Source organism: Eptesicus fuscus, chromosome 13, assembly GCF_027574615.1.
Source record: "Eptesicus fuscus isolate TK198812 chromosome 13, DD_ASM_mEF_20220401, whole genome shotgun sequence".
NCBI lineage: Eukaryota > Metazoa > Chordata > Mammalia > Chiroptera > Vespertilionidae > Eptesicus > Eptesicus fuscus.
The window spans coordinates 14702360-14722881 of NC_072485.1; the positions used below are offsets into that span (position 1 = coordinate 14702360).

Below are 20522 nucleotides of genomic sequence, written 5' to 3' on the forward strand. Positions count from 1 at the left end.
TTTTTTAGTCCCCTGATTACTTTGATTTGTTTTTTATTTTTTTTAAACTAAAACTCTTTAGTTGACTTTCACACACCAAACATATTGCTCTAAAAATCACAATTTACTATCAGTGGTGAGATTAAAGCTATTAAAGATCTATTTTATTGGTTTTATTTTCATTCCAATGCAAGCTTTTTCACATTTTCTAAAAATTAGGGCTAAAGGGACATGAGAAAGTGAAGGGATTAATGTTTGTTGTAGTCTCCAGGTACTCTTGTTCAATCCTGAAGGCCCTATAGCATCAATAGTGGGATTATCTTCATTTTATATATGAGAAAATTGAGGTTCACAATAAGTAACTTGGCCAAGGTCACACAGAAAAGTGGTAAAGAAAATACTTAAATTCATGTCTGATTCCAAAGACTATATTTTCACTGTATTGGCCTACTCATCAAAGCCATCTCTATTTAGTAGTAGTACTAGTTTTAGTAATAGTAGCACTAATATTATATTCATTGGTAGTACTATTAAATATGCCATTCTAGATTTAATTTTTATAATTACATTTTAGATGATTTATGGAAAGACTTTTTATGAAAACTTTTCTTTTATCATATTACTTACTTAGTACATAAATTTTAGAATATAAGAAAGTAAAAATCACCTATGGTTTTCAAGGTTCTGTATAACATTATAAGTAATATGTTAATTCAAAACAAAAACTAAAGCAAAATCAAATTGAAGAAATAAGATAATTAAAAAGAGATTCCTTTGTTCTCCCTTTTATTTTCAATGCCATGAAAAATAAAAAGAGGGGTTTCCCTTTAATAATAAGTTACTTCATTCCCTTTTTTTTAAGTTTTTTCTTTTTTTTTTTTTATTGCTCCTTATGTTTAACACTGGAAGAGAACAGTTATAATTCTGAAATAACTCTTCCTGTCCTGTGATTAACCTAGTAAATGATATTTGTGTGTATATAACTTAAGAAATATGTGAGATTATATTTCCTAGATATATCAAATATTGAGGTCCCATATTGAAGTTCCAAAGCACATTAAAACATGTGTTTCCCTGCATTTTTCTCTGCATTACAAAATATGCCTTTATAATCTATTAACCATAATAGGTGATATTTAATGGCACATTACTAAGCAAGTATACTTCAGTTCTCTAGTGGGAGTATATATGGTGTTGATAAAAGATGTAGCAAATATATTATTTTGACTCTTGATTGAATTGCTCTTCTGTTTAAGACAGAAAAGAATTTACATGCTTTTCAAATTAGTTATAGTAGTATATATGAATAAATTAAATGTAATCCCATTAGATGTGAGGCAAAATAAATTTAGGTAATAATGAAAGGTTATAACAGTGAAAGTCTTACGTTTGTCAAAGTTAAACTGTGTTCGTGTTAGCCTCCCTTGGTTTCCAGTTTCTAATTCAGAGGGGGCTGCATGTCTCTGAAGCTGAATGGGAATTCCTGAGTAGAAGTAATGGGACTTCAGTTACCCCAATCCAAACTCCAGCAGCCCTTTCACAGCTTGGTCTGCAAATTAATTTCATCTTATTGTCTGAAATTATAATTCAACTAGTAGCCCATTTGCAGGAAGAATCCTGCAAGCGGCCGCTGCGGCCGTGTGCGCTGCCGCTGCCACTGCTGTTGTGGCCGCAGTGCCTGCACCCGCGCGCCGCGCGCCGCTGCCACCCGCCCCACCCCACCCCGCCCGGGCTTTCCCTCTGGCAGCCACCTTGCTTTCCGCTTTTCCTCCCTCTTCCTTCTAAGTTGTCTTCAGTCTTCACTCCTCCCTCCCTCAGCGTATGCAAATTAACCGCCATCTTGGTTGGGTAATTTGCATAGTCGCCCTGATTGGCTGGTGGGCGTGGCTTTGGCATTGCGAAGGTGCGGTCAATTTGCATATTTGTCTATTATTAGGTAGGATGAATTATAGAAATCTTTTGTGGAAGTTGCAATGACTATTAAGTCAACAATAAGTTGCCATTGATATTAGAAAGCCTCTGTTCTCCAAAATTTGGCCCATAGTATGGCAGACCCCAGCACGGATTTACTGTCAGTATAGGTAAGCACATGTTCACTACCTCAGTGCTTTGTCTCCCAAGAGCTTCAAATACACTCTACCTGGAGTGCAGCCCTTCGTGTATGCAGCAGGTCTCTTTCAACAGGTCACAGCATTAAGGAAAGTGACTTAGTCCTCTCACAGAGGACCTCATGGGAGAAAGAGCAGGTGGAAGATTGTTCAGAGATACCCACAATGTGTATGTTTTTCTGGGTTTGGGTGAAACCAGAAAGGTCAGTAGAAAATGCATGGCTCCAGGCTCCATAAGAAAGGACAGGAAAAGATTAAGGCAGGAAAAAGAAATGTGCATATGAAGGTTTCCCATTCCCAGCTCTGGGGTTCTCCAGTTATGTCCATTTTGCGCATTAGTTTGCACTATTTACCAGTTATTTCCTGTCTCGTTTCTTGGGGGGAAGAGTCTCCTGGTGGAGGTAGCAAAGCTTCATAGTTAACGAGGTCATATTCCTTGTGTCTTCCTCAGTCTCTCAGCATTCCTCTTCCAGTGTCCTTGGCTTCTTAAAGTGGCGTCATACTGACTGTCCGTTCGGGAGCCCTCTCTTATTTGTTGGTGTCCCAGAAAAAGGTTTCCTCCCTTTGTGAATAATACTAACTGGGAAGGTAACACTGCAGCCCTGCGTTTCTTTTTGTCTTCCCCTTTCTCCATTTCCCCCCAAAACTGGATTGCTATTGCCAATACCTGAGAAACTGTCTATCCTTACCATCCAGGTACTTTCCTCACTTAAAATTCCAGCAACAAGACTACCACCGAGCTGGAGAGGAATCCATCTGATCTGCCCCCGAATCCATCCTGTTAAGTTAGAAAAGGCCCCGTGATGAAATCCATGGAGACTCATGCAGCAGTGGCCGGGCAGCCTTTCCAGGTCACCCGCTGCAGAAGGATTTCAAAGATTACTGTCAGCAGGGCCCGCAGTGGGTGTCCCAGGCCTGAGGAGCAGCCTGAGCTGGAGGAGGTGCCCGAGCCCAGGGTACTCCCTTGTGAGGGTTATCCTTTGGCCTCATGATGCCTGTTTGATTAGTCGAGCAGAGTCAGCAAGAGGCAAGACTCTTGCAGCAGCCGGTGCCCATCCTGCAGAGGGCTGCAGATGGCAACGTGCTGGGGAGCCCTGGTGCATTTTTGCAGAGTTTTCCAAAGCGCTGGAAGGTGGTGACTCTTCGGGTGGGTAATATGAAGTAGGGAAAGGGGCATATGCACTCTCACCACACTGATATACCCAGCAATCCTGGGGAAGAAAAGGGTTTGCTGAACAGTGAGTTCACAGAAGGCACGAGTCCCTGGGGCTCCAAAGGAATAGGGTTGATTTTTTTTTTTTTTCCACATTGAGATGAAAAGTAAGTTGGTTTGTATGGCACTGCAGTTTTAGTCTCATTTTGCTGTTTCCCTTCCAAGTTATCAGAGCAACCATTCGCCAACCTGAGGCCTTCATTCTAAGACAGTCATTTATCTGAATCCTCAGACTCCTTGTTCCTTCCTGTTAATCATTTCTACTACCCTAGCTGTTTTGCATGTGGAGTGCCAGGGGATTCTCAGGGGTAGAGTCCATATCAGATACATTTAGGTAAGGCTGGTAATTCTCTCTCTTCCAAAGGGAAGTTACCCCCAGATCCTAAAGCCATTGGGAACCATCCAGCTGAGCAATGGTCATCTTCCAGGTCCCAGACTGAGGCAAAGAAGGGTGAAAGGAATAGGAGAGCAGGAGCAACAGCAGAGAAGGGTTGAGAACCTGGAGACAGAGAAAGGAGCTTTCTGTTTCTTTATAGCTGTCCAGTTCGTTCATTTCCTGGGATCCAGAGATACCAGTAGTCCTTTTACTTAATGAATGGCTTTTCTAAAATCTCTCTAAATATACCAGTTTATCCACTTCAAACGTGCCTTCCTCTGGCCATTGCAAAACAGGATTTTATACGCTTGCCTGTTCCAAACATGACAGTAAATTAAGGCTTTTAAGAAAGAGACCTGCTGGCAGGTTTCTTGTCGTTTCCTACCATTAAAACCAATGGTGAACCACATGCAACCTTCGAGCCTGTGTTACCCATTTTGATCAATAGTAATTCAACATTTGCAGTGAGGATTTGGAATTTTCCCTGGGAGCCCAATCCCACTGAGCCAGAGTAGTTGAAGGGATGCTTTTTAGTAAACCTTCCAGGTTTCTTAACTAATTAAAAGTGGCCAATATCTTTCAACAAATTCACCCAGCAAAGGACTCACTTGAGGTCGACCATCCTTATTGCCAAAGCGTTGAAATAAAAAAGAATTTGAGGCCCAAAGGAACATGCCAATTCATAAAATTAGAATTAGCTATTTTTAGTACTGAGAAGAAATGACCCTGAATTCGTGCAGATATAGCTTGACAGTGGCTACAGAACTATAATGATTTTTCTTGTCTGTTTATATGAAATTAAAGCTACAGTTCCTAAATACCATCCAGCCTTTTTAGTAAACACTCAGCAGATAGTTACTTTGCACCAGTGAGTACATTGTGCTTACTCTGACATCCTGTTTTTCGTAGTTTTGTCAGCTTACGCTGTTTTTATAATTGGTTATCAAACCTCCTCAGTTGCCCCTTATATTGTATCCAGCACATGTGATTAGTCACATCCTTGAACGTGCGTCACTCAGTAAGGTTAGATGAAGGTCAGTCTCCCACAGCCTCTCCTAGTCTGTGGAAGTCCCCATTTGCTGTTTGGACCAAGTTGGTAGTTGTCTACTTGGACTTTAATAGGAATTACTAGAGGTGATTGTGGGCCTTGGCTGGCAAGGAATCTAAGGCACAGCACCCCTTCCAGGATTTCCTGGTCAGCATTCATTTCTTTGGCCTGGTAAGGGAAAGACTGGCTGGGAAAGTATTGGAGACTCAGGAACCCACCCTACACATCCCCACTTGTCTGCCTTTCCCTCTCCCTGTAGGAGATAAGACTTTAGCCTGCCCCCATGTGAGATCTAAGGCTGGGCCAAGGATGAACGCCAGCTGCTAACTGCATTAAACCTTTTCAGGTTACCGTTGGGTTTCCTCAACCTAAATGTGAAATACTGTGTTTTAGAGAAAACACGCCTTCAACTTTATAAAGTTTTGCCAAATTGTTCTCCTGAATTGTTACCCCAATTCACACTCCCACCTGTAATCTATGAGTTCTTGCTTTCACACATCCTTGGCAACATCTGGTGTTTGCAAACTTTATTTTTTCCAATCTGATGAGTGTGAAGTGGTGTCTCATTTTGGCTTTAATTTGCATTTCTTCACTATTGAGCATCTTTTCATGTTTGTTGGTCATTTGGGTTTCCTCTTCTGTGAATTTACTCATATCTTTTGCCTTAAAAAAAAACATACACAAAAAAAAACTGGTTACACAAAAAACTTCTCGATGTTAGGAGTACTTTATATATTACTAGTGCCCTGATGCACAGATTTGTGCACATTAAAAAGAAATTAATTAGAAGGTGGCCAGCAGGGCAGGATTGGGCGAGACAGGCCGGACACGCCCTGGAGCCAACCTCCTGCAGTCCCTCCCCAGCCGGCCACACATGGGGTGGCGCCATGGCTCAAAGGGCATCTGCAGAGTGAGCAGGGTCCCTCCAGCAGGTGAGGTTCCTTGGTCTGGCCTGGCCTGCGGGGATCGGGCTGAAACCGGCTCTCTGACATCCCCCAAGGGGTCCTGGAGTACGAGAGGGCACTCTGCAAAGTTGCTGTTGCTCAGCAGCTCCTACCTTGAGCTGCCCCCTGGTAGTCAGTGCGTGTCATACCTACCTGCCGGTCAGACAGTCAGTCGGTTGGTCGGATGGTCACTTAGCCTTTTATATATATAGATGAGGACTAGCCTTTTGGTTGGTGCTCTATGTTGCAATACCTTCTCCCAGTCTATGGCATTTTTATTTTGTTCATGGAGTCTTTTACATAAAGAAGTTTTATGTGCCCAAATGTATCAGTCTTTTCCTTGATATAGCAGGTATTTCCTATCCTGATGTAAATGTCTCCTATAATTTCTTCTAAAAGTTTTATAATATTTCCTTTCAAATTTAAATCTTTGATCTATCTACAGTTTACTTTTGTGTATGGTTTGAGATAAAAACACAATTTTATTTTTCCCATATAAATAACCAATTGCCCTAATACTGTTTGTTGAATTGATTTGTAATGTCACTTTTAACATTTATACGTGTGTGTGTCACTTTTATGCTCACTTTTCTGTTACATATTTTATGTTTTTTTTAATCTTTGCCTATACCAATACAACAGTGATTGGATTTCTGTAGGTTTATACTAAGTATTGATAACTAGTGGGGAAGGTCCTCCTCTTTTGTTCTTCAAAATTGCTTAACTATTCTTGGCCTTTTGTTTTTACATGTTAACTTTAGGATCAGCTTCTCAAGTTCCATAAAAAGCCCTTTGAGAATTTTTCTTGGAGTTACAATGCATTATAGATTAATTGGAGTATTGCATCCAGGAAGATGGTTCATTGTTCCTTTCACTTGGGTTTTCTCTTATTCCCTTTACTACAGGTTTTCAATATTCATCTTCTCTATAAATCTCTTGCTTTACCTTTCTCTTTAGATTTGTTTAGTTTTTGTTACTGTTACAAATGGGATTCTTTTTTAAAATTTTAATTGGTTTGCTGGTGAACAGCAATATTCACTTTAAACTAGAACCTTATATCTTCAATGTAATAACATTGTCCAAATATGTTATCTGTGATACGTATGTCTGATGTCCGTTGAAATCTGTTCTGAGGCCTAGCACACAGCTAATTTCATCAGTCTTTCCTGTGCTCTTGAAAAGACTTTCTCTTCCCTAATTTTGTGCAGGGTTTTGCCCATGTCCATTAGATCAGGCTTGTAATTGTTCATTGTCCAGGCTACAGTCTAAGTGTTTTCTGCTCCATCTGTCCACTGTATGATTGTGGGTCTGTCCATTTATTCTAGAAATCCTGTGATCTTTTGCAATCCTCATATGGAGACTGAGATCATAATTATTATAGCTTCCTTGTGAACTGTTCCTTTATTACTATTATGTAATAACTTTTTGTTGCTAGTAATTTTTGCCATAAAATATTTTTTCTGATATTAGTATAGCTTTGCCAGTGTTTTTGGTTTATGGTTTGATTAATATAGCAGTTAAGAATGTGTATAGCTGCAAATAACAGAAAAATTGACTACAGTTTCTTAAACAAATGAGGGAGGGTCTTTTTTCTCAGATAACAAGATCAGAGATGGATTATGGGTCCATCGGCTTAGTAACCCAGGTTCTTTATATGTTTCCATTTCCCATTCATAGTGTGGCCTTCCTGCCTCCTGCTCTCTCCCTGTGAGGTTTTGTGGGATAGGCGTGGGGGCACGGGCCGAGGGGAAAGAAAGGATATGAGAACACCTATACTGTCAGTAGTGCGTGGTACAGTATCCTGTTTCAGCCTGTGTAGAACCTTTCTCATGTTTGCTGTTTACCCACATTGTATGAAAGCTCTTTAAATAGAAGGTGGATTCTTCTCTTCCTGCAGTGAAATGTGACAGTCGCCCTTACAGATGAAGTCACTGGGCAGAAAATGCTTCTGTCGTCTCTTAGCGCCAGAGTAGGTCAATGCTCAAGTCTGAGTAAGCAAATGGCATAATGACCAGCAAATACTCGTACACTTAGATTTCAGAGCACTCATGCAAAACAAGATGGTTATGTTTTAGCACGTGGAGTGTTTCTATTTAGGAACAGTTAGTATATATATTCTCTCAAAAGATGCTGCCAGCATTTTCTGTAGTTTTTCAGAAGACTGATTAAAGTCAGTATTTTCCATGAAACCTGGCATCACTTTGTATCATTGGTGAGGCTGTCAGGTAGCCCTTCTTACCCAGAAAATGTGACTTCAGAGTCCCCCATCCTGTATCCCTTTTTCTGAAACTTCCAGCACATCTGACTTCACCTCTGATCCTGCCCAGGACCATCAGGAGGGGCGTGGAACCATAGTGCCTCTGGTTTGCATTTATAGCCTTAAATATCTGCAAAACAAGGTGGTCTATTTCCCTTTTGTTTTTAAAATGATTAGCCATATTAGATGGTTCCAGTGGTTCACAGGGGACCACTATAACAATATATTACATACTTAATGTTCAGTCTGTGCTAAACGTTAGTAAAGCATTTGTCCACCTATTTCATTTAGACTTCCTCAGGCGTAAGAAGTAAAGAATATCTGTCTCCATTAAAGATAAGAAGCACAGCCTTCAGAGCTCAAGCTATAAAAGAATGCAGTGTCAACAATAAAAAATAAACAAATACATTTTTTAAAAAGAATGCAATTGCTGAATTCAAAACAAGAGACTTTTTTACAAACCTCAGAAGTGTTGTTTTGAATTCTTAGGCTGCAGTGCACAAGCAGAGCCTGGTGCCGCATGAATACTTGTTGAATGACTATCTCTTAGTTGGGCATTTTCTTTTAAGCACTGAAACTGCTGATCCAGCTCTCATTGCCCTTGTGTCGTCATTAATCCTTGTCTAACACAATCGTGTTAAACAGAAACCAGGTGTCTTTTCATTGAAGGACATGGAAAGTGTTTCTTGTATGAGACTAAGCACTGTGAACATACTTTTCCCATGTATGTTGTTGTACGTGGTCACCTAATACATTTTGTACATTACTTATTCATTATATTGAAATATAAGAACTCTTGAGAAGGAAGTTTTTTTAAAAAATAGGTATTCCATTCCACTGTTTTGTTTTTTAAATATATTTTTACTGATTTCAGAGAGGGAGAGAGAGATAGAAACATCAATGATGACAAAGAATCGTGGATCGGCTGCCTCCTTCACACCCCCTACCTGGGATTGAGCCCACAACTCAGGCATGTGCCCTGACCAGGAATTGAACCATGTCCTAGTTCATAGGTCAATGCTCAACCCTTGAGCCACCCTGGCTGGACTCCATTCTACTGTTTTTACAGATTTCTATGTGGCTTCTCTTTTACATTTGACTGAAGCTATTCTTGCTGTGTTTGAGGCCCCTTTCTGGTCAAAAAGAGCATGTATCTTTCTGACTTGTTACCCTTTATAACTTTACATATGAAAACTTATTATTCTCCACACAATAATCATCCCAATTTTCTTAATTTTTTTCTCACAGATTTTCAACTTCTAAGTTATCTTAGAGTTTCTTTGAGCTATTCAACTCCATCTCAAATTTGAAAGCTCCTATTACTATTGTAATGATGTGATCATTCCTGTTTTCAAATTTGAATTAAGTTAAATTTAGGTTTTGTTGTGTAAAGTATTCTAAAATAATCTTTCAGCCACGGAAACAAAGAAGTATTTTCCTGCCGAGGAATAAAACTGGCAGTGGATTGGTTTTTGGAAAGAGGCCACAGAGATATCACTGTTTTTGTTCCTGCTTGGAGAAAAGAGCAGTCCCGGCCTGATGCTCTCATAACAGGTAAGCCCATTGGCTCTGTCCTTAGTTTCCAGGACTATCCCGCACTGCCCCCTCTGTCACTGCACATTGTGCCAACCTGTTTCTGTTTCCTCAGACTATGTGATGGCCACATGGCCTTGGGTGGAAAATTAACTTTAATTTTCAAACCATCTGATTATGTTAAACAGTAATCCTTGCTACATAAGCTGAGTTTTTGTTTTGTTTGAATTTTGAAACTTTTTACTTCAAATTTTGTGAAATTCTGACCTTTAGAGACATGCTAGGTGTCAGGAGATTTAGATTCAAATTCTGCCTTTGCCATTTACTAGCCATAGGTCCAACAGACAAAATCTCTTTGGACTACAATTTTCTCATCTACTATAAAAATTAGTAGATGAGAAAATTTCATCTACAATCAAATTATAATGACTGCAGATCAAAAAATATCTGAGACTCAGGATATGCTGTTTGGTATCAGGTGGAAGGAAACGCTCTGTCCCAATAAAGTATCTGTGTTTTGCATTATTCTGTAATTTCTAAATGTCCACTGTGCCTGCTAATTATTGTTGCTGAACATTTTGCTCAAGTTAAGTGATTCTCGCTCCTCTGCACCTCCAGCATTAGCAAAAACTGAGGACCTGGGTGAAGAAAATACACTTCACACCCAAAAACAAATGGACAGACCACTTACCATTTACCTGAAGTCTCATTTTAAGACTTTATTTTTATCTATAATCCTTAAATCCTTAAGAATAGATAGGTAAGTTATGGTGGGGAGTCCAGAGCCAAGGAATCAGATCGTGGCCTGTGGAAACTGTAAAGTGGGGGAGGCAGGCATAATTCAGCCAGTAGTACCAAGACATTGGATAACTCTTTGAGAAAAATATACATATTTACATCTCTATCTTACATCATATGACAGTTAATTCCACATGGTAGAAGAATTAATTGTCATAAACTTAAACCATTAAGAGACTTATGTAAGTAGTCTTTGAATGGCTGGGGAGAACTATCTAAATTTAAATTTTTTTAAAGAAATTACGAAGGAAAAGATAGTTTTAATTGCATCAAAATTTAAACTTCTGTATTTGGAAAACTTTCTTAAAAATGAGAAATCTTTTTATTTGACTAAGAAAAAAATACAGCCAGTAAACACAGAACCCATGTTCTTAGCATATAAGGAGCTCATATGCATTGATAAGAGTTTGTTTAATATATAAGTGGTACTAGGGGAGGAATAGACAGCTTGCAGAAGAAAGCAAGTGCCAAATAAGAGGAAAGGGGTTCATCTCATTAGCAATTAAAGAAATGTAAATTTAAGCAGAGTCCACACAAAGATCTCTGACCACAAAGACATTTAGTGCAATATTATAATAGAAAGCAATGGAACCAAATCATACATTCTTTAAAAGAATTGTTCAGGTAGCCGGTTGCTCATCGATTAGAGCTTTGGTCTGTGGATTGAAGGGTCTCAGGTTTGATTCTCGTCAAGGGCACGTACCTGGGTTTGCAGGCTGGATCCCGCTGGGGCATGTGAGAAGGCAACCAATCCATGTGTCTCTCTCACATCGATGTTTCTCTCTCTCTGTCTCTGCCCCTCCTTTCCACTTTCTCTAAAAATCAATGGGGAAAAAATATCCTTGGGTAAGGATTAACAAAAAAATAAAGTAAAATAAAAGAATGGTTCAATAAATTAGTATATTTTGATAGAAATGCTCTTTTACACACAAGGCAGGTTTTATTATTGTGTTTGTGTGTGTATACACACATATACATACATATGTACATATATAAACAACGGAGAGAAAAAGTACACAGAAAATGACTAGAAGGAAATATGCCCAAATATTAACAGTAATTGAACTAAAAAGAAAGAAACAATATTTAAACATGACTGGCAAGCTTCTTGAGCATAGAAAGAATATGAGATCAAGAAGGGAAAAAGACTGCCCAGCTGGCGTGGCTCAGTGGTTGAACGTCACCCTATGAACCAGGAGGTCATGGTTTGATTCCTGGTCAGGCACATGCCAAGGTTGCGGGCTAAATCCCTAGTGTGGGGTGTGCAGGAGGCAGCCGATCAATGATTCCCTCTCATCATTAATGTTTCTATCTCTCTCTCCCTCTCCCTTCCTCTCTGAAATCAATAAATATATACTTTTCTTAAAAAGAAGGGAAAGGATAATACACAGTGCGGGTTGCACCTAAGTTTAGCTTTTGAAACACCAGCATGATGCGTCTGGAACCCTTCAGGATGCAGTTGACTCTCTGAAATGCACACACGAACTGTCAGAGGTTGGATATTTCCTCCAGGATAACCATCCTCCTGACTAAAACTGGGAATTGAATAGTCCCAGATTTCTCATGGTAGCAAAAATAAAAATAAACCTGATAAGAAATATTTTTAAGTCCTCAGCTATAGATTCAGACCAGCTCTTTTGCCAGTCTTCCATTGATTTTATCAAATATTTAACAAGCAAGTACTCAGCTATGACTCAGGTACTATGCTAGGAACTAGAGATTCCATTAACTTACTGGCTATACTTACCCAATATTTAAGTTAGGGTTACTTGACCTAACTAGTTGTCATCTAATCAGTTATCACTAATTACCATCCTAGTTAATGTCCTGTTTTTCTCGTTAGCTATTAAGGAAACAAGATGATGGCCACCACCCTTGTTCCTTCAGTCACTCTGGTGAGGATCCAGGCATATCTTACGTGACTAAACACACCTACAAATAAAGTACAGTGGCTTATTCAGGAACATAGACAGTAAATAAACTAGAAGACCTCTGAATGTACATGGTTAAGTAGCTCATGTATTTGTTTGCGGACATTTATTATCTACTGATGTGCGGAGTGCTGGTGGAAACAGAGATCCATGAGACAGGGCACCTGCCCTTAAGTTTATCTGGGGAACACAGAAAATAATTCTAAGTGACAGATCTTCTAGTTGAGACTAGGCTCTTAATTTTGGTTTTCTGTTACTTTTAAGAGAGCAACAATTACATATGTCTATTACACAACATTAAGCAAAAGAACACGGGGTTCATTGAGAGCTTTCCAGGCACCATGCTAAGTGCTTCTACGCATAGTAACTCACTGGTCCTCAGAGCCCACCAGCTGCGTTTGAAGACACGAAGAAACAGGCGCAGGAGGACTGATGCCATATACATAAAGCAGCAGCACCTGAGAGTCAGCCTTACCACATTCTTCCACTCCTCTGCTGCTTTTCTAACCAAAGTTCTGGTCTCAGTGAACTTTATCAGGAGCATCATGAAATTTATAAGCCAGTCTCCGAGCTGGTTGACCCATATTGCTCTTCCATCCCCACTGCCCTCATTATTTGCTCGTCCTTCTGTTGTGGCAATTACAACCCTTGTTACTAGTTTACACGTTTACCCAATCCAGTACCTAGAACCTCCTGGAGGGGAGGTCATTCTTAATCTTGGTGGCCATTAACACCTAGCATAGTATATGCCATCGAGTAGGCATGTAGTGATTGTCTGCTGAAGAGATAGAAGTTTTAAAAATTAGTAACTCCAGTTAATTCACAAGTTGTTCAGTCATGTTTAAGTTTTATGCTTTTAATTTTTCTTAACTTTTAAACGTTTTGGAAGTTTTAAACGTTTTATATTTTTTAAGTTCATTTGAGGGGGACTATTTTTAAAGCTTTATTAGAAATCCTGAAGGAAAAATATTGGGAGTTACAAATTTGCTACATCCATAAACTGTAAAATAATAATCCCTAATGAAAGGGTTACATATATCCAGTTTGTCTTATAAAAGCTCACATTGTGTGAAGTTGCTACAGGTGTTACATATGTATTTATTCCTGAAATTCTACCCTGCAGATCAAGAGATTCTTCGTAAATTAGAGAAGGAGAAAATCCTGGTGTTTACTCCGTCCCGGCGAGTCCAGGGCAGGCGCGTGGTGTGCTACGATGACAGGTTCATCGTGAAGCTGGCTTTCGAGTCCGACGGAATAATTGTGTCCAATGATAACTACAGGGATTTGGCTAATGAGAAACCAGAGTGGAAGAAGTTCATAGATGAGCGATTATTAATGTATTCATTTGTCAATGACAAGTGAGTAAAACCATTTACTTACAAGTAATACTGCTTTCCTGAATTATGATGATGAAAAGCTATTAAACATTGAAGCATATGTTAAAAAGACAAAGCATAAAATCTGTATTTGTAAAATGGAATATGCATACAGAAAAATGACTAAAATGCAACACATAAGTGGAAATTAATTGTATTAAGATTGTAGGATTGAGTGTCTTCTATTTTTAAACTTTTAATGTTGCCATATTGTTCTTATATTAATATTTGCTAAGTGTTACTACTCAGCCATGTTGACACCCCCTTAAGAGTTCATAAATTATTCACATTTTATGGGTAAATACTTGGTTTCTTTCGAGTTCAAACAGTAACTTAACTAGTAGCAGAACTTTGCAGTCATAACTGCTTTTCATTATGCACACTATGAATTCTTGCTTCCATTGGACAATCGGTCCAAAATAATGTTTATTTTCTTAAGACATTTTCTACATCAGCTGAGAAGCACCTTAGGAGAGTGGGAAGGGAATGGACTATGTGGAGTTAGACATCTTGGCTGTGCATGTGAACTTAAATGAAAGTAACTTCATTATGTAAGCCCGAATTAGAAAAGTGTATTAACCCCCAAAGCAGCGCGGATGCTGCAGGGATCCTGTTAGCATGAAACGAAATGACATGTGCACAGATTCCGACATGTGAGGCATCATTGGCTGCCGTCCTCCGTCAGTCTATACTTCATCTCCCTTCTCTTCCTCAGCGGCCCCTCGTCGCTCCCCACCTGTTTATACTGCTTCACAGCATTGATGGTTATAAAACTCTCCTAAAATGTCCTTGGGATTGTTTTCTAAAATCCTTACAAATTCCCAAGATTGAGAGGAAGGAAGAAATAATTGGAACATGTTTCACTCAAAGCTTATTTGAATTAAAACAAATATGAGTTTAGCCTGAAACATTTTAATTTTGTTATTATCAAGAGAACTTAGTACACTAATATTTGTATCCTATAAATGTTGAATCAAAGTATTTGGATTAAAATTGAAAAAATACCTTAGAGTAATAAATCTTTACACTATCTTTAGAATTAAATGATCAACTTCCTGCTTAAGTATAATTTTGTATTTTACTCGTGACAGGTTCATGCCCCCTGATGACCCTCTTGGCAGGCACGGTCCGAGCCTGGACAATTTTCTGAGGAAGAAACCTATTGTTCCCGAACACAAGAAGCAGCCTTGCCCATATGGTAACTTGCTTTATGAGTATTTAATATCTGCCTTTAGAGCAGAATATGTTGTTAAATTTTTAATAATCATTTTTAGTTTTGGATGGGATAGTGTTAGTTCTTTTGTTTGTAATTAAACTTAAGAAAATATTCTAACCATGAAAAAGTAATTATTTTTACCTAATTGGCTTCAATGTAAATGCATCTCCCAAAACTCAGTTCCAAAAACTCAGTTCCTTCTACGTGAAGTTTTCAGCTAGATCAAAATTTGGAGTTCTTACATCTAGATATACATCAGATTAGAATGGCTTTATCACATTACAGTAGTACTTTTTTTTTTTTTTTCCCAGAATGCCCTACCTTATTATAAAGTCACCCTGGAAGAGAATGGGTAGGTCGGAGTTGAGGACACAGGGTATTAACCCAAAACTCTGGAGGTGATCATTAGTCATTCGGCCAGCTTCTTAGTGCTGTTAATAGAGGGGAGACGGCAGGTGGCATTCCTCAGGAGTGAGGCGCACTCGGTGTGCCTCCGTTTCTGCCTTTGTTTCTGTCACTAGTCCAAGTCGTAGTACCGGGCTGAGCGCTGGGGGCCTGGGCATGCTCCTTCGCCTAATTAGTCTTCGTCTTTGCAGGAAAGAAGTGCACCTATGGGCACAAGTGCAAATATTACCATCCGGAAAGGGGCAGTCAGCCCCAGCGGTCAGTGGCCGATGAACTTCGTGCCATGTCAAGAAACACGGCTGCCAAGACTGCAAACGAAGGAGGACTGGTGAAAAGCAACAGCGTCCCCTGCAGCACCAAGGCTGACAGCTCTGCCGACGGCAAGCGAGGCGCCCCAAAGAGGCAGTCGGACCCCAGCATCAGGACTCAGGCCTACCCAGACCTAGAGGAAAAGCTTCCCACCAAAAACAAATTGGAAACCAGGTCTGTACCCTCCTTAGTGAGTATACCGGCTACTTCTACTGCAAAACCCCAAAGCACTACATCTTTAAGCAATGGCCTTCCATCTGGAGTTCATTTCCCACCTCAGGATCAAAGACCACAGGGACAATATCCTCCAATAATGATGACAACCAAAAATCATGGAACGCCAATGCCTTATGAACAGTACCCCAAATGTGACTCCCCTGTTGACATTGGGTATTATTCCATGTTGAATGCATATTCAAATCTGAGTATCTCAGGCCCACGAAGTCCTGAAAGGCGTTTTTCCTTGGACACAGATTATAGGATCAGCTCTGTAGCCTCTGACTGCAGCAGTGACGGGAGCATGAGCTGTGGGAGCAGTGACTCGTACGTGGGCTACAACGACCGGTCCTACGTCAGTTCTCCAGACCCACAACTAGAAGAGAACTTCAAGTGTCAGCATATGTACCCTCACAGCCGCCTTAATTCCCAACCCTTCCTGCAGAATTTCCACGACCCCTTAACCAGAGTGCAAAGTTACAGTCACGAAGAACCAAAGTACCATCACAAGCCTCCTCTTCCACATCTGGCTATGCATCTGCAGCATCCAGCTGTGGGAGCCCGGTCCAGTTGTCCTGGCGAGTACCCCTCTCCTCCGAGTTCGGCACACAAGGCACCACACCTGGGGCGGTCCTTAGTGGCCACGAGACTAGACAGCATTTCTGACTCTCGGCTGTATGACAGTTCCCCTTCAAGACAGAGAAAGCCTTACTCCCGCCAGGAGGGGCTGGGGAGCTGGGACAGGCAGGGGTACGGGGTTGACGCGTATGGCTATCGGCAGACCTACTCCTTGCCTGACAGCTCCACTCAGCCGTGCTATGAGCAGTTCACCTTCCAGAGCCTCCCTGAGCCGCAGGAGCCCACCTGGCGAATACCGTACTGCGGGCTGCCTCAGGATCCCCCAAGGTATCCGGACAACCGAGAGAAGATTTATATCAACTTGTGCAACATCTTCCCACCTGACCTTGTGAGAATTGTCATGAAAAGGAACCCTCACGTGACAGATGCCCAGCAGCTAGCCGCAGCCATTTTAGTGGAGAAATCGCAGCTGGGCTATTGAAAGATGATGCATCTTTGTGGTGTTTAGTAGTTTTTTGTTCAGCTCAAATGCTGAGGGAGGTTTGCTACAATAGCACATGTGATCTCCTTCTCAGCAAGGAGGTTATATAGTATCCATTTATGTGAAATACTGTATCATGGAATCTGTATGTATAGCCCCACATAGTGGAAGTATCACGGGATTGCTTTACATTCAAACGTTTTTTTAACATTTCCTTTTTAAAGCTATATCCTTGGCTGGAAATTTTTCCAGTTTGATTTATTAGATGTGATCTTTGATATTAATCTTTGGTGCATCAGGGGTTTATATGCAGCACTTTTTATCCTTATTTCATGTTTTATTAACTTGGTGTTTCTCTATCAATTGCAAGCAATTACAATACCTTCAGAATGTTGAACATTTGACTAAACCTAGCAAACTATTTTTTCAAGCCAAGCTTAATTGAATCTTTTACAGCTTTTTAAGTTATTTTTATTTGGGGAAAGTGGGCTTCTTTGTGCTATAATCATTATTTATAGAAACAAAGATATACTACAGCACTGACTATATTTTAAACAAATGTAAGTTACCAGTTTATGTTGAAATGGGTAACAGTATATACTAGAATGATTTACAATATGGCACTTTTTATTGTTTTATTTTTGTTCAGATTTTTTAGTCTGTTACATAATTAGTTAATTTAATATGGCAGATTTAAAGGAAAGCAGATGCAATCAATGGGAAAAAAAATGTTTCCATTTTTATTTTATGAATAAGGCAAAAGCCGTAACTGTTACAGTTTAGAGCTTTGCTATCCAGCTGTGATGTGCTTCTAGATAGTAGAAATGGAATTGAATTCCTAGATTTTCATTGACCTGTATTTTTAATGTGTTTGTCTTTTTGTTTGGGGGCACAACAATACTGGATAAAGTAACCCTTTCGCAGTACTTGCCTGTTTTTAATGAATCTAATTATTCTCAATGCAACTTTTATATTTAATATACTCTCTAGCTTTCCTGCTGTTTATCAAGGCTGGCCTGAGGTGGTTTTATGTGTTGAGAATATGCAACACTTATTGATACTGCACTATGGAAATGGCGATGGAGGAGTTGTAAATGGTAACTTAACATTTTTGTAAGATACTGTATATTTTCCATTTTCCTGAAGGTTGTTTTATGGGGGAGGGGGGTTATTATATTATTAAGGCCAGATTCTTGCCACAAATAGTGTAGTTTTAGATACAGACTAAAGTCTGTTTTAGTATTAGTAAGGGATATTTCTGGTTTCAAAGTCATGGGTTTTGCTAGATGCTAATTCATTTTCATCGGTTAGAAGGTAGATACTGCAATCAATGGCAGACAGTTGTGTGATTGGCATGACTTCCCTGTTGCCTCCAGTGTTTGAATTTTCCGTAGTGTGATGACTCGTTCCGATCTGTGTCCTCAGTCTGCCGGGATGCCCTGGGTGTTCTGATTACTCCACATGCTACAGTTCGAAGTAAAGCCCTGAAAAACCAGAAAGTACCTTTTACTGTTGATACAAATTGTATCTTTTTAACTATAAGAACTTTTTGATTTGTAGATCTAGTTAAAACACAAAAGTGTAACATGATTAGACTTTTGGGCAACATTTTATCCCTTATTTAAATACAAATTTTTTACGTAAAATTGAGGTCTAGAATAGGGTAGAAAATTCAAGTAACAATTTAGGTAAATAAAAGTGTCTGTCCTAGTTTTATATAATATATTAAAGTATATTAAATAAATTTATTGGCATTTTCTTTCTCCTAAAACATCTAGTGTGAACTTAAAATAAAGGTAAAATGCTGCCTGAAAATAATGTCCAAGCACCTTTGACTAGGATAACATTTTCACTACTTGTGTGACACTGTGTGTTGCATGAAGTAGGGTTTGGGTATACAGTAAATGCTTCTAAAAGGCATTGTGCATATTGACATATCCAATAATCTGAACCGTGTTCAGCAAACTTAATTCAGGAAAGTGGTGTTCTACACAGTCATTGCTGTTGTTGTTGAAGCAAGTGTGGCTGTCATCTGTAACTAGAAAGAATACGGAGGAAGCCGCACACCATTCTGGGTGGTGTCTGCCTGAGCGCCCCACTCGCCTGTGAACCTGTTCTCCTTATTTCATGGGTCACTATCTGTAGGACAAGCTTAAATGTAGAGGCGAAACCAGTGCCAAAAATAGGGTTACAAATGCATAGTACCTTTTATGTTAGTCATATTCCAAGTCTTTTTTTTTTTAAGTGTGAAATCACTTTTAAAATGTACATGTTGTTTTTGCTTCCATTTTCTTAACTTTAGTATCTTAGTTGTTTGGAGATTCTGGCAAACATGACTAAATTTATTTAAGTGAGATTTTAGGTGAAATGTATATCACACCTTTAATTTTGCCTTCTAAATGTTTTTAGTTAACAATCTGGTTGCTTCATGGATTTTAGACTATGGGGGGTGGGGGGCTTGCCTCGCCTGTCCTGAGTGGAGAGCTCTGAGCTGCCCACACTGGAACCCTTCAGTGTGACTGCAAGTTAAGATACAGGCATTTTCTTATGACAAGAGGACAATTTGCCGCCCCATCCTCCCCCCTTTTATTGAAGCACCAGTGTTGCTTTCAGAGCTTAAGAATCAGGTATTTGGCAGACTTTAGATACATCCAGTTCTTAATTATCTAAAGCAATATGTAAAAGGATCCACCATTAAAATAAACCCATAGCTGAATCCAAACCTTTAATTTAGCCAAAACTTTTACCTTAATCATATCTTTTACCAGACTCGCTAATAAATAAGAGATGTGGTTAGTAAGTAGTGAAGCTGCCAGGAGAAAGGATTCCGATTGGAATTTTCTGAGAATTGACTGTACTTTACACAGTAATGAGCCAGTTCATTGTTTCTGTGTCTTAGCACAAAGGGAATAGTACCCAACTGGCCAAGAACTGGCCCTTCGTATTTCCTCCTTTCTCGCATGTGATATGTAAGTTTTCAGGCTCCTTTTATGGCCTCTGTATCCCTATAGAGTTTGTCATTGACTTAACATTGGAAAGAAATGCAAACCAGTATAAAATATTTGATGCTGGTAGAAACTAGAACTTTGTGTTTTCATGAGAATTCATTTATAAGCATATGTAATATAACTAAAAAGAATGTTTATATATATATACATACTTGTTATGAAGTATTAACAATGGGAGGGTGTTAGAATTTTGATGGCTAACTTTTCCTTCGTTGAACTGTGTTTCCTTGATCTGTGCATGCCCAAGTCTGGAGTCCAGGTGACCAATGATGAGATGTGGAAACACTTGAATGGAAAGTGACTCTTCACTGGTTTTATTTCTGGTATTTTTAAAGACTTATTTTGATAATTTTAATAGAGTGTGTAACTTTAAAACACATGCAAGAAAAACTTTAAAGTAGTATTGATTACACAGATAATTATTTAACATGCCTTTTATGGATGTAATCTATATGTATATAGATAGTAATATATTTATAAAACAAATACACTTTATGTTTAGCTGTCAGTTTGTGGTAGGTGGGAGGGTGTGTGTGTGTGTGTGTGTGTGTGTGTGTGTGTGTGTGTGTGTAAAACTATCCGAGCTGTTTTTCCCGATTGAAAGGCATTTACCCTAAGGTATATTTGATTGGGGTTATTCTTTTTGCTATTCAACTTCCTTCTTCAAGATGAAATAAGATGCACAGTTTTTTGGCCATTCTGTTAGTGTATGGCCTACCCATGTTATTATCATCCAACTCCCAGA

The 20522-nt window shown here is 39.3% G+C and overlaps 1 protein-coding gene across 1 annotated transcript in view; it reads left to right on the forward strand.

Moving 5' to 3' along the window:
• Positions 1-20267, forward strand: part of ZC3H12C (zinc finger CCCH-type containing 12C) — a 60599-nt gene extending 40332 nt beyond the window's left edge. The window contains exons 3-6 of the mRNA XM_054724664.1: positions 9340-9479; positions 13311-13545; positions 14655-14761; positions 15376-20267. Coding sequence (XP_054580639.1) covers positions 9340-9479; positions 13311-13545; positions 14655-14761; positions 15376-16769 — 1876 coding nt within the window. The 3' untranslated portion in view covers positions 16770-20267. The remainder of the gene's footprint in view (positions 1-9339; positions 9480-13310; positions 13546-14654; positions 14762-15375) is intronic.
• Positions 20268-20522: the final 255 nt, after the last annotated feature.